This window comes from Oryctolagus cuniculus, chromosome 2 (genome assembly GCF_964237555.1).
Source record: "Oryctolagus cuniculus chromosome 2, mOryCun1.1, whole genome shotgun sequence".
In the NCBI taxonomy this organism is placed as follows: Eukaryota; Metazoa; Chordata; class Mammalia; order Lagomorpha; family Leporidae; genus Oryctolagus; species Oryctolagus cuniculus.
In genome coordinates this window covers 184902537-184921571 of record NC_091433.1, presented here as the reverse complement: position 1 = coordinate 184921571, position 19035 = coordinate 184902537, and the positions used below count along the sequence as shown (strand labels likewise).

Sequence of the window (19035 nt, the reverse complement as noted above, 5' to 3'; positions counted from 1 at the left end):
GCCTAGCGGCGCTGGCACACCGGGTTCTAGTCCCGGTTGGGGCGCCGGATTCTGTCCCGGTTGCCCCTCTTCCAGGCCAGCTCTCTGCTGTGGCCAGGGAGTGCAGTGGAGGATGGCCCAGGTGCTTGTGCCCTGCACCCCATGGGAGACCAGGAAGCACCTGGCTCCTGGCTCCTGCGATCGGATCAGCGCGGTGCGCCGGCCGAAGCGCGCCGGCCGCGGCGGCCATTGGAGGGTGAACCAACGGCAAAGGAAGACCTTTCTCTCTGTCTCTCTCATTGTCCACTCTGCCTGTCAAAAAAACAAAAAACAAACAAAAAAAAAAACCAGCAATGTTTCATGTAAAACTAGGGAGCAGATGCACTAGGGGAAATGTGGTGAGTGTCTTACAAGGAATGTGACATGCTATGCTATACAAAAGATATGAACACTGAAACTACACAAGATGACAATGTTTTTTGTTAAGTGGGCATGGTCTGGAATTTGCAGTTTGCTATTAGGTTGCCAAGGTAACCTACATCTAACAAATACTGAAGGATCCTACCTTTCAAAATAGGAATCACTGTAATTCAATGATGGTTGATTTTCAAAAATACTCATTTAATGATGATAGATTTTCCTGAGAGTAAGTTCTAGGCTAACCAGCAAAAGTGTTTCTAGTAAGATAAAGAGACATATTATATACACAGATGCAAAAATCTTTCAAATATTCTGCAATTTGTTAAAAGCAGAAAAGTCCCTCTAAGAGTTTCACCATGTCAACAATGCTCAATACAAAATTTTTAAAAATTATTTATTTTTAAAATAAAATATTATGAACTAGGAACACATCAATTCTCTTTTACAGGAAGAAAACTCCATCAGAATAGGAACAAATCAAAAAGAAAAATCCAGAATTAAAGGTTCATTACAATATATAGGTATATAGGAAACATGAGAGCCATCAAATGAACTTCAACAGAATTTAAAATCTCTAAATTTTATTTAAGTATTTAATATTTCATATTTCGCATTAATACCAACATGGGGACTATCAGTAGTGACAAACAGAATAGTTATCTAATTCTGTAGCAGAATAACTTTTTGTTTTTATTTATTTTTTTTAGTATTTATTTGAAATGCAGAGTTACAGAGAGACAGAGGCAGTGGGAACATGGTGATTCTTCCCCCCTACCTCCCTCCCACCCAAAGCATTCCTAAGATATAGAGGCCAGGTGGTAGTAAACTATTCTCTGCAGTGTAAGTGGATTTGGGAGTGGAACTAAGAAACTTACAGAAAGTAGTCTGGCGGACTAGTGCTGTGGTACAGCAGATTAGGCCTCCACCTGCAGTGCCTGCATCCCATATAGATATCGGCTGCTCCACTTCCAATTCAGCTCCCTCCTAAAGGGCCTGGAAAAGCAGTGGAGGATGGCCCAAGTACTTGGGCCCCTGTATCCACTTGGGAGACCCTGATGAATCTCCTGGCTTTTCAACCTGGCCCAGCCCTCAGTGTTGTGGCCATTTTGGGGAGTGAACCAGTGGATGGAGGATCTTGCTGGATCGCTCATTCTCTCTCTAACTTTTTCAAATAAATACGTAAAAATTAAAAAAAAAAAGTAATTTTTTTTTATTGAGTAAGGTAAGATGTAACTCATGTAAACAGAGACTCAAAAATACTAACATTAATGTAGTATAAACAACTACACGTGACCCTCAGTAAGTTGGATTTACCAGTTTGTATTTATAGAATTGTCGCATTTAATTATATCTCAAATATAATGCATACTCTTAAGGTAAAGTTCTGAATCATTTACTAATTCCTGAAAGTAAGCCACATATAGATGTCATCATTTTTTTCCTAACTTTGGTCTCAAACTGAGTCAAATGTTACACAGTTTTTCTATAAACATCTACAGACGAGGCACTCTATAAGCCTGCTTTTCATCAGTAATTTTTAATGTGTCACTTGTCCTTACTTTTTGCCCAACTCAATATTAACTGCTTTATACTAACTCTACATAGATGAGGGGGGGTCAACTAAAAATTTTCTTGGGGCCAGTGCTGTGGTGTAGCAGGTAAAGCCGCCGTCTGAAGTGCTGGCATCCCATACGGGCGCCGGTTCAAGTCCCAGCTGCTCCACTTCTGCTCCAGCTCTCTGCTATGGCCTGGGAAAGCAGTGGAGGATGGCCCAAGTGCTTGGGCCCCTGCACCTGTGTGCAAAAACCTGAAGAAGCTTCTGGCTCCTGGCTTCGGATTTTCTCAGTTCTGGCCACCACCGCCAACTGGGGAGTAAACCTGCAGGAGGAAGATATTTCTCTCTCTCTTTCTGCCTCTCCTTCTCTCTGTGTAACTCTTTTACATAAATAAAATAAACCTTTTTTTTTTTTTTAAAAAAGGAAGAGACCCTTTATATAAACCTTTTTTTTACTTTCCCTCTCTCTGTCTACATCTTTAATAATCCTGTAAGTTGGGTAATGTGTCACTGTTTTCAACTTGAAGAACTGAAACTTAAGAGGTGGTACCAATCTGCGCAGGTTACACAACCATTTCTGACGGAAACAAAAACATGTTTTTAAGTAATATTCTAGTGGTCTGCAAACTTTTTTGGGCACGTGCAGCTATTCAGGAAAAGAAATTTTGAATATGCCTTCCGACACAAAAGTACTCAGCGTAAGAATGCGATAGTTGATTAAAGCAGACGTTCTAACACGCTCCCTGCCCGCTCACACCCTCCCAGAACTATGCACAGACCCCTGCACATGCTACTGCATGTTTTCAAGGGCTGCAAAGCAGCCACCCAAAAGTCGGGGAATCTGGAAGTTCCCTTGGAATATACATTACGGAAGCTGGCTTTTAGTCTCTATTCTTTAACTATACACGGAGCAGCAAGCGCTCAGTCGTTTGTCTTCAGGATTTCTACACCAAGCAGGTGCTCTTTCTAGGAATCATCGCCGTGTCACCCTAGCCCCCTGGGTCCTGCAGCCCTGGCTCTACCCGAGTCCTGTTTTCCCGCAATTCTTCGTCAGGATCTCTCTCCGGTCGTTCCCACGAGAAACCAGGGAGAACAAACGTCAGTCAAAAACCCTTCGCGGATCACAACTAAATTTCCCTAGGTTAACACAGTGGGACTTCTCAAAAAAAAAAAAAAAAAAAAAAACACCTCACCGAAGTGACATTCGTCCACAGCCGTTAGAGGGAGGCAGCCCTCAGACCCGCGGGGCCCACGACGCCCCAGCCGCTCCTCGGGGCTCTCGGCGACGCCCGGGGCCGTCTAGGGACAGCCGCGGGGAAGCGGCGGCGCGCGCGGACGCCAAGTTTCCCGCGCCGCCGGCCGGGCCTCTCCCGTGAAGGCCCCGGAATAGCCCGGACCCCGCCGCGGCCGCGCCGACCCCGCCTGCCGCGGCCGCCCGGGTGGGCTCGGGGGCAACAGACCCCGCAGCGAAGCAGAGCGACGCCGCGCGCGCCCTCACCCTACCTCCACCACGTCGAAATTGCTTCAAGGAACCCAACAGGCCGGGCCGTCGCGATGCCACCGGGCCCTGAGCCACCCCAGGGGCGTCTCGGCCTGGGCCGGCAGCCGTTGGCCCACCGGGAGCCGCGCGATCGCCACCGGAGAACGCTGGAACCCCGCCGCCCCGGCGCCCACCGCGGGACGATCCGCGCGTGCGCCCCGCCCCCCCCCCCCCGACTCCGCCCGCGCGTGCGCGGTGCGGGGAATTCGCGCCACCGGAGTCGAAGAGGACAGCCCCGAACTGCCCCTGGGCGGGCAAGGGTGGCTGCTAGGCACGCGCTACGCGACGGCGGCCGAACGCTAGGGAGGCGGGAGATCCGCTTAAGTGAAAGGAAAGAGAACGGCGCGTCCCCGGCAACAGGTCCGCGCATGCGTCCACTGGCCCGGCCCGGCTACGGGGAGGGACGCGGAAACAGTCACTTCCCGGAAGAGGCGGGGCCTCCTGGCGAGGGCGCGCGATTCGAATTGTGTCCGGGCGGTTCCTGGGCTTTGCCTGGGGAAAGGCACGAGGGACTTTTTGTTTGTTTGAGAAAATTCAGAAACTTGGCGGCAGCAGTAGTGAGGATTCAGGCCCAAGCTGGTAAATAAAGAAGGGGCTGCTTCCTAAACCAAGGAGAAGTCGCTGTCCGGGTAAGTCCCGCGGCGGTGCTTACGTAAATTGGTTCCTGGGAAAATCCGAGTTAGGGGCAAGCTCTGGGTTCCGGGGTGACGCCCGGGCCCCAGAGACGCCTCAGGCTGCGGCCTCTGCGTGAGGTCGAAAATCTGACCCGGCCGCGGGCCCTGCGGCTGCCCGGCTTGCTGTCCTGGAGCCTTGGGCCTCCAGTAATAAAACCTCTCCCACCCGGTTCCCCTTCGACTTGCCGTCGGCCCACGGCTTGTCTGACCCCGTCGGAGTCTCCAGTGTGTTACCGGTTGTGGAGGGGAGGGCGGTTGCCTTAGCGAGTTTCATGGGTTCTTTATAGAAATAAAAAACCGAGAAACGATGTGCAAACAAGCGGACGCTTTTTATTTGATTGGCAAGTGACAGAAGAGCGGCTGGTCCAGCGGAGACCAGGTGCAGCGCCCCGAGGAGTCGCTGGCTTGCAGGAAGTGCCGGGTGTTGAAGGCGTTGTTCTCTTTGCCTTGGGGCAGTCTCGGGTGCCCATTGGAGGGGCCGGATTCACACACGGTGTGCTGGTAGGCTTGGGGGCCATGGAGACAGCCCTGTTCTCTCCAGGGGCGCGGGCCCTCCTCTGCTAGCTCCGGGGGGAACGTTGCAACTGACGTGAAATGTGGCTTAAAACCGCCAGGTCACGCGTGGAGCACGGGAGGCCTCAGTGGGGTCGCAGCCGGCGGCCTGCTTGTGTAGGAGGACACTCTGTCAACAGCGGAGGGGCCCGCAGAGCCCCCAGCCCCGCTGCCGCGTCCCTGTGGGCCGGTCACCATTGGCGGGTCCTGGCTGAGAAGCGCTTCCTCCAGGAAGCCTCCCGTAATCCAGACACTGGGCAGGTGGCCTCTCTCCTGACCTCTGGGTCTGTACTGGTGACGCTGGTATAGTGCCCTTTTTAATCTACAGGCTTACCTAAGTTCCCTAAACGCAGAGCCTGGCTTCTTTTTTTTTTGGTCCAGCACCTAAAAGCATTCCTGGTAAATTCTATGTGTTTAATATTTTTTGACAAGTAAGGTAAGCCAGGGTTATATTAAACCTCAAAGCTTAAAGTCATGTGAAAATAAAACAAAAGAAATCTAAAAAGTAGCATTCGGTAGTGAAGGTAGGTGGTGAATTCCATTCGGTAACACTTTCACACTGACTGAAAGTTTACACCATTTACCAATCTATATGAAAATATAACCATCTAAGTGGGAATTGGGAAATTTAAATATTTCCCACTTTATTGTTAAAGAATTTTTTCGAAAGTATTTATTTGAAGCTGAAATAGGATGGAAAGCTGTTGCTTTAATAAAATGGATTTTTGCATAAGTCAATGCTCTCTTTTTATGTTCTTTAAATTTGATTCATTAGTGGAATTAGCAAGGGTCTGTGTTTTTCTCACCTCATTCAGTTTTATAATTAACCAATAAAAGCTTATTAGCTTTTAAGGAAGTTTTAGAAGCATAAATTGATTTATGGGCACCATATGGTTACATCAAAGGATTTGTTTTTGTTTTAACTTGAAGTGGACTCGTAAGCCCTTTATTCCAGCTAGAAGTTTATGCTCTTCCTTCCAACCAGTAATTTCTTCCAAACTACCAAAATTGGTCATAGATTCAAAAGGTATTATAATCTTGTACTTACCTTTATTTACTTCCTCTCATCTTACAGAAAGGCTAAATGTCTTTCCAAGGTCATATACCTAACCAGTGATATATCTAATACCAAATCCTAGACTGTCTTTCACAAGTCCTGTGCTTTTTTTTCAGTAAACTAAATAAATTGAAGCTACTTGTAAACCGTAAAGTTATTTGCTATGTGTTGTCTTAAGTTTTTTGATTGACATAATATTCTTTTACCACAACTAAGAATTGTGAACATGTCATATATATTGATTGCCTGAGTAAATTGATATAAATAAAATTACAAAGGACAATAGACTCACCAAATTCCACACCACAAAAAAATTTCAAATTTCACTCTATTAAAACATAACATGACAAAACTATACATAGTTTTTCATAAATTTGGTGTGTGTATTGCTTTTAAATTTCACTTAATGCTGAACTATTTTTAAGTAATCTCATTAAGTTGATTATAACCACATACAAGAGCCATCTGTTCTATCTTTCAGTATAGTTCATTATCTTAAAAGCTGTACCAGTCTGTCCCTTTTAGGAGTTCTACATGCTTTTATAGTCTTAACCATTAATGCCATTTCAGGGAAATAATTAGTACCAATAACGTGTGACCAGGAAGGGAAACAATAGATGATGGAAACAGAGATTTGAGATTAACTGCTCTCTTAAAACTAACTATGAGCTGGCGCCACGGCTCACCAGGCTAATCCTCCACCTTGCGGTGCCGGCACACCATGTTCTAGTCCCGGTCGGGGCGCCGGATTCTGTCCCGGTTGCCCCTCTTCCAGGCCAGCTCTCTGCTGTGGCCAGGGAGTGCAGTGGAGGATAGCCCAAGTACTTGGGCCCTGCACCCCATGAGAGAGCAGGAGAAGCACCTGGCTCCTGGCTTCAGATCAGCGCAGTGCGCCAGCCGCGGCGGCCATTGGAGGGTGAACCAACGGCAAAGGAAGACCTTTCTCTCTGTCTCTCTCTCTCACTGTCCACTCTGCCTGTCAAAAATTAAAAAAAAAAAAAATAATAACTATGGTGTTCTTTTAATAAAATATACATTTCATGTTATTTTCCCTTACAAAATTATGTAAGTAGTCTTTTAATACTCTACTTTTATGAATCTTCTTTTTATTTATTTATTTATTTATTTATTTGACAGGCAGAGTGGACAGTAAGAGAGAGAGAGAGAGAAAGGTCTTCCTTTGCCGTTGGTTCACCCTCCAATAGCCGCCGTGGCCAGCGTGCTGCGGCCGGCACATCACGCTGATCCGATGGCAGGAGCCAAGTACTTCTCCTGGTCTCCCATGGGGTGCAGGGCCCAAGCACTTGGACCATCCTCCACTGCACCCCCTGGCCACAGCAGAGAGCTGGCCTGGAAGAGGGGCAACCGGGACAGAATCCGGTGCCCCGACCGGGACTAGAACCCGGTGTGCCAGCGCCGCAAGGCAGAGGATTAGTCTAGTGAGCTGCGGCGCCGGCATGAATCTTCTTCTAAAAGAGCATGTATATTTAAGCTTAGATTGTGACTGTACTGAGGATAATCCTATATTAATAATTTAAAAGAATATATTTAGAACACATAATTTTGCATAAACAAATTTTACATTTTATAACTGTTTATAAGATTGCTACTATAAATGTAGAAACTTGTGAATTAAATAAGTTGTGTCACCAGCAAGGAAATTCACTACCCATAAACAAAAAGATGATGGTTTTAATGTTTGAGCTGTCAAACAACATCCCTCTGGCTTCCGTGTGGCCGGGGAGGATCCTGAAAAGGGAAAGCAGGAAGGCCAGTGAGGAGCCAGCTGCAGTATCCTGTAGGCCACATCAGGAAAGTATCATTAGACACCGGATTTAGGATGTATCATGGAGACAGTGGTCTTGCTGACAAGTTTATTGGGAGCAAAAGAAAGAGAAAAATCAAGAATGACTGCTAGGTTTCTGGCTGAGTGCATACATATTTGGGAAAGATGACGAGGAGAAACAGTTTTGAGGAGAGGTGGTAGAATCAGAGTTAGCATATTATGTGTTCATTGGCAGATAACAAGTAGGCAGTTAGATATTCTAGTTGAGACCTCAGGAGACATATCAGATGATGTGGGATAAAGAATATTAGAAGACACGAGAGTGAAGAAAAGTTCTGATTCCCAGGCCTATACCCAATTCCTTCAATATTGTTGCTTAGCATAATTCTAATCCATATTTTTTAGACCGTAGGAATAGTTTTGTAGTAATTAAAGATCTAACAAATTCATTAATAAATTACTAAGGATAAAAAGACTCTACAGTGTCTACAGAGGATAGCGCCTATGAAAATTACCCCCTATGTCCTGTAATTCAGAGAGAAAAGTACAAAATGAAGCATGTTGCACAGTAGTAATTTTTTATGCCTCTGAAAAGAATTTAACAGCCTTTTTCAAATCCATTTCAGTAGATATACAGAGATTGTAGGTTAAGTGCCAAATCAGTTTAATAGGCTTTGAGATAGGTTAGTGTGGTAACCATTTTCACTTAGCTGAGGGAAAATGGAGAAGACTTTTAGCACAGAGATGGTAAGGATTGAGGGCTGTACTTTGTTTTTTTGTCTATGTTATTCGTACCAGTTGTGTTTAACTAGCCATTATGATAACTTTGTGATCTTTACTCACCTTTTTGAAGTATAGCCAAAGTAAATATCCTAGGTAGACACTGCAGATATCTTTCAATTACCATTGCCAGTTATTTTGTAATATAACTAGTTACTCATTCTTTAAATCAGGCTTATTTATGGCAAAAGAAATTAAAGTGACATGAGAAATTAAGTGTGATAGTGTTATATGACAGATATTACTTACGGGAACTGTGATAAGCCTTTATATTGCCAAAGGATCCTAATTGTGAGAGACATAATGTATTACAGGTTGAGCATTCCCAATCCGGAAATCCAAAAGGATCCTAAATCCAAAACTTTGAGCACTGACATGATACCACATATTGAAAATTTCCACACTTTGAAACTTTATTTCATGCATAAAATTATTTTAAAATGTTGTATGAAATTACTTCTGGACTATGTATATAAAGTGTATATAGTTAATTTTGTGTTTAAGACTTGGGTTCCAACCTCCTAGTTATAAGGGGTTTACATGGAAGGGCATATTAATAAAAAATGTATGCATGGCTTTCAAAAATTAGTTTTGCTCCAGAATAAGCTTACCTTTTAAAAAATTTTATTTGAGAAAGAGCTGCTTTCTGTCCACCGCTTCACTCTCCAAATGCTCACAATAGTTGGCCTGGACCAGGTCGAAGCCTGGAGCTGGGAACTCATTCTAGGTCTTTCATGCAGGTGACAGGGTCCCTACTAATGGAGCCATCACTTGTTGCCACCACAGTCCAGGGGGTCCCGAAGGAGGGGAGGCGTCAGCAAAGAAAGGAGCCGAGGTGATGGGGGTTAGGCAGCAAGGGAAGGCATCATTCTGCCATTCCTTCCCATAGCTTTACTTTATAGTGTTTTCACAAATACTTTTCATTAAGCCTTCTTCCTCCTAAGCCTCTATTCTTTCTGAGAAAACACATCACAAGTGACCATCTATTAATCTTGTTTCATTTTCCTTTCATAGCTTCATCATAACCTTCCCATTCATCTTTTCTCTATTCATAGTGGATTTGTCAGCTATATGAAACTTGCTTAACTTATCTAAAGGTGCTAGACAAAAAGTCTAAAGTTTTATAGGTTAATCGGTTGATTTTAAAAGGTTAAAACTGTATAAAGTTCTAATTATTATATCCTATTTTTCTAAAGGTAAATCACACCCCCAACAGCTGTGTTTTTTATAAAACCTATTCTGTTTAATGTAGAGTTCCTTGTTCCTTTATTCTACATTTCCAAGCAGAGGCATAACATCCTAACCTTTGTAAGAAAGGCAGTGTTTGTACTGGATATATCTTTTACAAAGAAAAATATACAGATTTATAAATACAAAGAAACATTTGATAGCTAATGGTAATCCAGTGCTAACTTTATTTTACATCAAGAAGCTCCATTGATTGAGTACAGCATTGTGGCATAGATTTAGACTGAATATGAAAAGTTTTGCTTAATGCTGGAAAAACAATATGTGCATATAGTCTCTAAGGCATTATTATGAAGGGACTTTTAAAATATTAACCACAGAACACATAAAACTCAAGTTTGTACATGAAGTTGTTGACAGTTTTTTTTCCTCTCATGTGTGACTCACACTGGATATTAGAATACATTGCTATTGAAGGAAATAATTCAATTCCTCTCTCTGGAAGAACACTGTCATAACATCTTACTTCATTTAAACATGAATTTGAGGCAGGTGGTCAAAATTTTAAAAGTAGAATACTTCCAACTGATCAATACCTCTTCCAGTGGTTTATTTTACGATAAGCTCTTGGACATATACAGATCTATATACAATATATCCTGGAAAGAACCAAGCATTTTCAACAGAGGACTAAGCAGATGATGGTATGTTCAGACGATAGACTGGATTTTACAGCAAATAAAAAATGAGATCGATCTATGCATACTGATAAAAGTCTCCAAGTTTTCAAATGAACACAGGTACAAAATACCTGGGATAACTTCAACTCAGGCATGGCAAGAATTATTCTCCAAAACAGATACCTATGTGTTGTTTCCTTTATTAAATAATCATATGTATATATTATTTTTCAAATTAAAAAAAGTTTCAAAAAATGTGGCCCTTCACTGTTGTGGCAATGGCAGTTTAAGCCACCGACAGTACCTCATATGGGCACCAACTCCCTGCTAATGGCCTGAGAAAGCAGTGGAAGATGGCCCCAGTATTTTGGTCCCTGCCTCCACTTGGGAGATCTGGATGAAACTCTGGGCTCCTGATTGGACCAGCTCCAGCAGCTGCAGTCATCTAAGGAGTAAACCAGTGATGGAAGCCCTCTCTCTGTGTCTCTACCTCTCTCTGAAACCCTAACATTCATATTTTTAAAGACTTTTTATTTACTTGAAAGAGTTACACAGAGAAAAGGTGAGGCAGAGAGAGAGAGGTCTTCCATCACTGGTTCACTCCCCAACTGGCTGCAGCAGCTGGAGCTGCACTGATCTAAAGCCAGAAGCCTGGAACTTCTTCCGGGTCTCCCAGGTGGGTGCAGGGGCCCAAGGACTTGGGCCATCTTCTACTGCTTTCCCAAGCCATAGTAGAGAGCTGGATTGGAAGTGAAGCATCTGGGACTCGAACCAGCGCCCATACAGGATGTGGGCACTGCAGGCAGCGGCTTTACCTGCTATGCCACAGCGCCAGCCCCAAATAAATCTTTAAAAAACAAAAAATTAAAACTAAATGTGGCCCTTATATGTAATGATTTGGGAAAATAAATTATGAATCTTTAGATGGTTTGTTTCTAAAGATTTAGAAGTGACCAAATATGTAATTCATGGGTCATATTAGAAAGCAGTCTTTGGCAAATTTCCAAATACTTGGATATTAAATGAGACTTCAGTATAGCTTTTTGAGGGAAGAATGATTCAGATTTTCTAGTTTCCTTAAGATGGCCTAGGAATTAGCCCTGGGGACTTGGGCAAGGTGCATTTTCTATGGCTCTCCCAGCCATAAGGTTCAATCTTTCTATCATGTCCTGAGTGATTCATTATATAAGGTAACGACACATATAAAACTGAAGAGTAATGAAGATTGCCACTTCTTTTTGTGTCTGATGGCATACACACATATATGACTGTGATATAAACTGTATTCCCTCTGAGGATCCTGGTAAAGAAAAATCAGAGACACATCACTGAAACTTGTTGTAGTCCTGTACTAGGTTGTTTCATTCCGGGACATTAATGGAATATGATTCACTGGGAGTAGCCACACATGCCTGGAGAAAAAATAGAACTGGTTCTATCATATCTTGAGTATCTCCTATCTGAAATGCATGAAACAAGAAGTATTTTGCATTTCAGATTCTGGAATATTTACATATATATGTATATGAGATACAAGGGTACTTCAAAAAGATATTGAAAAAAAATTGTGTGAAAAGATAAGTTTGGGGTGAGTGCTTGACACAGCAGTTAAGATGGCCAGTGGCACACCTGCATTCCAGATCAGAGTGCCTGCATTTAAGTCCTGGCTCTGCTCTGGATTACAGCTTCCTGCTAATGCAGACTCCTAAAATTTTTCTAGAGCAAAATCTTATTAGGAACATGAGTAATGAGGAGTTTTGAGAAAATAGAACAGAAAGAGCATGCAGGTGCTTGTTCCCACAAATCTTCCCTTTCCTTGCACAGGAGTGTATGATGAGAATGGTAGGTGCCTAGTTAACATTACGGAAGTGCAATTTGAAAAAAAATTACTTAGGATGGCTGTTTAAAGGAACAGACAGTACATCAGTTATATTCACCAGGTTTCTGAATACAGAAGAGCCTTTGACTTAATTTACTTTTGTCTTCTGCTTTGTGTTTTTGGAATGAACAAAGGTCAACTGTTGATGATGTCAATGATGATCTGGATTGTATTTGTATAGTCAGACTCAATTTCCATTACAAACTACCTCTATCATTATCAAACAATTACAAAGGAGGAGGAAAATACTAAAGCAGGTAAAAATAGCAGAGCTTAAGTGAGTTTTGTTTTTAAAATATCATGTACTCACTGTACAAAGAAAAACGTTTAACATTAGTTTTATTTGGGTGGTATAACTGTAGATGACATAAAACTTTTTTTTTTTTTTTTTTTTTTTTTTTGACAGGCAGTTAGAGAGAGACAGAGAGAAAGGTCTTCCTTTTACCGTTGGTTCACCCTCCAAATGGCCGCTAGGGCCGATGCGCTGTGCCAATCCGAAGCCAGGAGGCAGGTGCTTCCTCCTGGTCCCCCATGCGGGTGCAGGGCCCAAGCACTTGGGCCATCCTCCACTGCCTTCCCGGGCCACAGCAGAGAGCTGGACTGGAAGAGGAGCAACCGGGACTAGAACCCGGAATACCGACACGAGGATTAGCCTAGTGAGCTGCGGCACCAGCCAAAACATCTTTTCTTTAAATTTTCCTTTTATTTTTTCAAAATGAACATGTATGACTTTGCAACATAAAAATCTAATGCTCTTTCTGTTTTCTTATCCCTTGTTTTACCCCCACTTTCCCATCCATTTTTCTTCATTAATCCTTTGGTGTTTCCTTCAGTTTTTTTTTACTTATTATCTTGCTCTTGGTTTTTTGGTTTTGCTTTTTGTTTTTGTTTTTGTTTCCCTGATTATGATAGAGGACTGGTACCCAAGAGCTTTTAACAACAGTTTATAAAGTTATGTTTTAGGGGCCGGCACTGTGACATAGCAGGTAAAGCCACCAGCCTGCAGTGCTGGCATCCCATATGGGTGCTGTTCAAGTCCCAGATACTCCACTTCCCATCCAGCTCACTTTCCTATGGCCTAGGGAAGCAGTAGAAGATGGCCAAAGTCTTTGGGCCCCTGCACTTGCATGGGAGACCTGGAAGAAGCTCTCGGCTCCTGGCTTCAGATTGGCCTGGCTCTGGCCATTGCAGCCATCTGGGGAGTAAACCAGCGAATGGAAGACCTCTCTCTCTCTCTCTCTCTCTCTGCTTCTGCCTCTCTGTAGCTCTGCCTTTCAAATAAATAAATCTTGTTTTTAAAAATTAAGTTATGTTTCAAATAACAGATTATCAGCAGAATGGGAGTGAATGACTTGTGGCAAATTCTGGAGCCTGTGAAGCAACACATCCACTTGCAGAATCTTGGTGGGAAAACTATTGCAGTTGATCTGAGTCTCTGGGTGTGTGAAGCACAGACAGTCAAAAAAATGATTGGAACCGTCATGAAGCCACATCTCAGGTATAATAAATATGTAATCAAAGTTCTCAGGCTGTAGATGTGTAATTGTGTAAGCACACTTGTGGTCTTAGTCTTGTTTCTACTTGATTTCTTTTTCTTGTTGTCCTTTTGCATTTTGAGATTTTAAGGTATGTATGTGTCCAGATCTGCCCCCTTGTATAGTGATAACTCACAGATTTCCATCTTTAACCCTCTTCATTGTCCTAAATAACATACCAACTAGGATGCTTCAGTTATTAATAGCCAGAAATTGGGAGCCATTGTCTCCTTATTTTGTCCACTCCATTAGTAAGTCTTGCCAGTTCCACTTCTACACTGTCCTTTGTGTTCACAAACTCCACTCACTGTCAGAGACAGCACTTCAGTCTGCACCACGCTGGTCCTTCACCGGGGCTGCTGAACTGACATCTTCACAAATTTCCCTTCCCCTTCTCTGGGCCGCCTCCTCCAGGCTGTTTTCCGCATAGCAGTTAGGATGACAGTTAAGTCTCCCTTGCAGAAGAACATTCAGTGGTTTCCCACTGAGCAAAATGTTAACTTAGTAAATAAAATGTTATTGCATGTAATGCTTTTGATACTAGTCTATTGTTCTTGCCTTTATTTCTATTTTGACTTGCAGTAAATTTATGATGGTTGTATTAATACTGATTTATACATTTCAGAAACCTGTTTTTTCGTATCTCATATTTAATGCAAATGGATGTCAAATTAGTGTTTGTTATGGAAGGGGAACCACCAAAGCTGAAAGCTGATGTCATAAGCAAGAGGAATCAAATTCGTTATGGGTCTTCTGGAAAAACATTGTCTCAGCAAACAGGGAGATCACACTTTAAACTGGTTTTGAGAGAGGTGAGCCTTCAGATTTAATTCAATAATTCAGATTTCAAGAATATATTTTACTCTACTAAAATATGTCATCTTTTAAAAATTAATTTAAAACTTATTTTTATTTGAAAGGGAGAGAGACACAAACAGAGCTCACATCTACTGGTTCAGTCCCTAAATGCCCACAACAGCTGGGGCTGAGCCAGACCAAAGTCAGGAGCCAGGAACTTAATCTGGGTCTCCCACATGAGTGGCAGGGAACCAGGAAATTTGAGTCATCGCCTGCTGTTTCCCAGGGTGTACATTAGCAGGATGCTAATCAGAAGCGCAGCTAGGACTGTAACGAGGCACTGATAAGGGATACAGGTGTCTTGGCTGTATCTTAACCATTGCACCAAATACCCATTCCTGTCATCTTTAATAATTTTTTTTAATTTAATTGTCTTTATTTGAGAGGCAGAGTTAGAGAAAGAAATCTTCCATCTGCTAGTTTACTTCCCAAATGGCCACAACAGCTGGAGCTAGGCCAAAGCCAGGAAACTGTTCCAGGTCTCCCACTTGAGTGCAGGAGCCCAAGCACTTGGACCATCTTCCACTGCTTTCCCATGCCATCAGCAGAGAAGTGGATCAGAAATGGGACAGCCAGTATTCAAACTGCTGCCTATATGGGATACCGGCACTGCAGGTGGAGGCTTAACCTGCTACACCACAATGCCAGTCACCATCTTTAATAATTAACCTTACTATGAATAGAAACCCAATCTAGCTAGAAGGAAAAGGTTATATTTTAGAGTAAAACTAACCTGAATTTCTAAGTGTCCATGTTCTGGTATTGACAACTAGAAGCCAAGACGTTGGGCAAGATTTTTAACCTATCTCTGCCTCATTTCTTATCTCTAAAAGGAGGGTAGTAATACTTTTCAGAGGTGTGATAAAAATTGAAAAAAAAAGTAAATCAGTGTTAAAAAAATGAAATCCGGTTATTTGCAACAAAATAGATGAATCTGGAAAATGTCATTCTCTTGACCCATCTTGTGTTATCTTTGCCCCACCACTCCCCTCTCCCACATTATTTTGAGGCAACCCCCAGCCAAAAAATTGTATCACTTTGAATATTTTAGTACCTTTCTCTAAAAGGTGACAAACAAGAAAAGACATATGCACAATATTATTATTATTCCTAAAAGTTTTGTGTTAACTTTAATATCATCAGGTATTTAGTGTTCATAGTTTATTAAATATAATGATTTTTAAAAACCCCTAACTAGCTACTGTTTGTAATACACAGCTAAGTTAAAAAACTGAAGAAATTAACAGTTACAAAAATTTGTAATTTCTTGCACCTACTTGTTTTCAGTGCCTGGATTTGCTGGACTGCTTAGGAATACCCTGGGTTCAAGCCGCTGGGGAAGCTGAAGCCATGTGTGCCTACCTCAATGCCGAAGGTTATGTAGATGGCTGCCTCACCAATGATGGAGATGCTTTTCTTTATGGGGCCCAGACTGTTTACAGAAACTTCACAATGAATGTGAAGGTAGCTTTTTCTTTCTCTTTTAAAAGGACTCATTAAATGAAATGATGCATGTAAAAATATTTAAAATACCTGGCATATAGCAGTTGCCGAATATTTACTGTTTATTTAAAATACCATTGCCACATAGTTTGCTCCTTTAAAATGTAGATTTCTCTCCAAAGGGCTTGACTTGTCTCATATGGTTTAATTCTAAATCAGTTTCAATAATATATCACAGGATTGTACTTAAAATGGATTTGACCCAGAATTCCAGGTTTTAGTATTTCATCCTCAAAAACATCTCCAAATGTGCAAGTAGAAATATAAAAGGATGTGTTCCCAGAGAAGATGGCAAAATAGAAAGGGAGCTTACAGCTCTACTCTAGGGGAGAATAGTTAAAAGAAAGTGGACAGAGTGCAATTTCAGGGAAGGGTTAGGGAGAAAACAGCAGAGGAAACTCCATGCAAACTGTGGAGGGAGTGGATGCGCACACCTCTGGACCCCAGCAGCTGAGAGCCTCAGCACCAGCTCTGAAGTGAGATGAGATCAGACTGCAGCAGCCTAAGTCACTGGTGGTAAAGCTGCAGGAAGTACCTAATGTGGGCCTGGCTTGGAGCCCTGTAGGGGACAGTGTACCTGCCAACCCAGAGGAAAAAGCAGGGCGGGGGGGCATGTTGGGCATGTTTTTCTCTTCCTGACTACCCTGTACCGGCATCCTATAACCAGCCAAGAAAGGGCAGGCACCATTTTGGGCACATGTAACAGCTCATGTCTGCGTGCCTAGCAACCAGCCAAGAGGAGATGTCTAAGTTGGCTAGGAGAATTAACCAGGGACTGGGTAATAGTGACTGTGGGAGCCTTGTGTGCTGTAACTGGAAACACTGGGCTGTGTGGGAGGGCACAGGATATGGCTGGGACATTGGGCAGTCACTGTGGGCCTCTCCATATACTCAGGGCTCCCTGATTCCCTGGTGAGGGTCATTCTTGCAGGATCTCTGTTCACACTGAAGACTTCACGGATCTTTTGTGTGGTTCTTGTGGCAGTGCAGATGAAAATTATACCCACTGGAGCTAGCACCCAGGCATTGGTCTCCTTTGAGGAGAGCATGAGAATATGCCAACAGAGCAGAACAAACCACCCCCGTGATTTAAAAAAAAAAAAAAAGAAAAAGAAATTTACCACACCCAACTTGGGTGTCACCTTGGACAATCCCCTCACCCTGGAGCACTGAAAGAACGCCATGACTGACTCAGCACATGTGTTGGGTATTCACTGAAAGAGAAGACAGTCCACTAAGACACAGAGACATAGTCCAAAGATAATAGCCATCATGGTGTGGGGGGGAGCAAGTATCACCACAAATGCCTAATAATAATGCAGCAATTCAAGAAACAAGAATAAGGAAGACAAGTGATGCACCCAAAAGAACACAATTTCAATACTAGAATCTGCAGATGAAGAAATTGAGGAAACACCAGAATTGAACTCAAAAAATTGGTTGTAGGATTACTTAGAAATAATCAGAAGCGAATTCATGAACTAAAGAAATCTGTACATGATGTAAATGAAGTTTTTTCCCACAAAATTCAAATTTTAAAGCAAAATCGGAATGAAATATTGGAAATGAATTCAATAGAACAAATGAATAATATGGTGGAAAGCCTTAAGAACAGACACAATGAGGCAGAGGAAAGAATATCAAAGTTAGAAGACAAATCTCTGGAAATTTTATAGTCAGACCAAAAAAAAAGAAGAAATTAGGAAAATAATTGGCCATCCTAATATCAGACAAAATAGCCTTTAACAGAAAAACTGTTAAAGACGGGTACTATGTAATAATTAAGGGATAAATTTAACAGAAAGATGTGACTATAATAAATGTATATGCACCTAATTACAGGGCATCTGGCTATTTAAAAGAAATGCTAATGTATCTACAGGGAGACATAGACTCCAAAACAGTAATAATAGGGGACATCAATACTCCACTTTCAGCAATGGACAGATTAACCACACAGAAAATGTAGCAATTCTGCATCTTGTTGCAGAATGCACATTCTACTCAGTGCATGGAACTTTCTCTCGGATAGACCACATGCTAGGCCATAAAGCAAATCTCAGCAAATTCAAAACACTCAAAATCATACCATTCATCTTTGACCACAATGGAATGAAGCTGGAAATCAACAACTCAAGAATCTCTAGAAAGGAAGACCTTTCTCTCTGTCTCTCTCTCTCTCACTGTCCACTCTGCCTGTCAAAAAAAAAAAAAAAAAAAAAAAAAAAAAAAAAAAAAAAAAAGAAGAAGAAGAAAAAAGAAAGTTGGGGGCCTACATTAAGAAATTGGAAAGTCACCAAATAAATGAGCTATCAGTGCATCTCAGGGACCTAGAAAAACAACAAACCCAAAACTAGTAGAAGCAAAATAATTAAAATTAGAGAAGTAAATGAAATTGAAATCAAAAAAAGCTACAAAATATCAGCAAACTGAAAAGCTGATTTTTTCAAAAAATAACCAAAATTGAACCACTGTTGGCCCAACTAACCAAAAGAGAAGAAGACCCAAATCAATAAAATTAGAAATGAAAAAGGAAGTGTAACAACAGACACCACAGAAATAAAAAGAATCATCAGAAATTACTACAAAGAGTATATGCCAAAAAATCAGGAAACTTGGAAAAAATGGATTCCTAGATATATACAACCTGCCTAAACTGAGCCATGATGACATAGGAAACCTAAATAAATGAATAACCAAGATGGAAATTGAATCAGTAATAAAAACCTTCCCAGCAAAGCCCAGGACTATACCACTTCACTGCTGAATTCTAGCAGACATTTAAAGAACTAAATTCAATTCTTAAGCTATTCAAAACAATTGAGAGGGAGGGAATCCTCCCAAACTTTTATGAAGCTAGGATCACCTTAATTACTAAACCTGAAAAAGGTACAAAAGTGAAAGAACCAATTTCTCTGATGAACATAGACATAAGCATATTGGGTATGGAAGGAACATTCTTCAACACAAGGCAATTTATGACAAACCCATGACCAGCATCATATTGAATAGGGAAAAGTTGGAAGCATTTCCACTAAGATCTAGAACC

General features: G+C 42.0%; 2 protein-coding genes across 9 annotated transcripts in view; one reads left to right on the top strand and one right to left on the bottom strand.

Annotated features, from left to right (window-relative positions):
* The window catches only part of SMC6 (structural maintenance of chromosomes 6), a 99869-nt gene extending 96193 nt beyond the window's left edge, over positions 1–3676 (bottom strand). Inside the window, exons 1-2 of one of the 7 annotated variants that reach the window (XM_051840208.2) lie at positions 3458–3595; positions 545–656 (exon numbers count right to left, since the gene is read on the bottom strand). The gene's annotated coding sequence lies outside the window, so the exon portion shown is untranslated. Of the gene's footprint in view, positions 1–544; positions 657–3147; positions 3288–3457 lie in introns of those variants that run through there. The other 6 variants (XM_051840219.2, XM_051840235.2, XM_051840197.2 and 3 more) reach the window with 6 other exon arrangements.
* The window catches only part of GEN1 (GEN1 Holliday junction 5' flap endonuclease), a 39304-nt gene continuing 23937 nt past the window's right edge, over positions 3669–19035 (top strand). Inside the window, exons 1-4 of one of the 2 annotated variants that reach the window (XM_002710039.5) lie at positions 3669–4123; positions 13416–13588; positions 14251–14437; positions 15771–15947. In XM_002710039.5, coding sequence (XP_002710085.2) covers positions 13428–13588; positions 14251–14437; positions 15771–15947 — 525 coding nt within the window. In that variant the 5' untranslated portion in view covers positions 3669–4123; positions 13416–13427. Of the gene's footprint in view, positions 4124–12217; positions 12348–13415; positions 13589–14250; positions 14438–15770; positions 15948–19035 lie in introns of those variants that run through there. The other variant, XM_070069746.1, reaches the window with a different exon arrangement.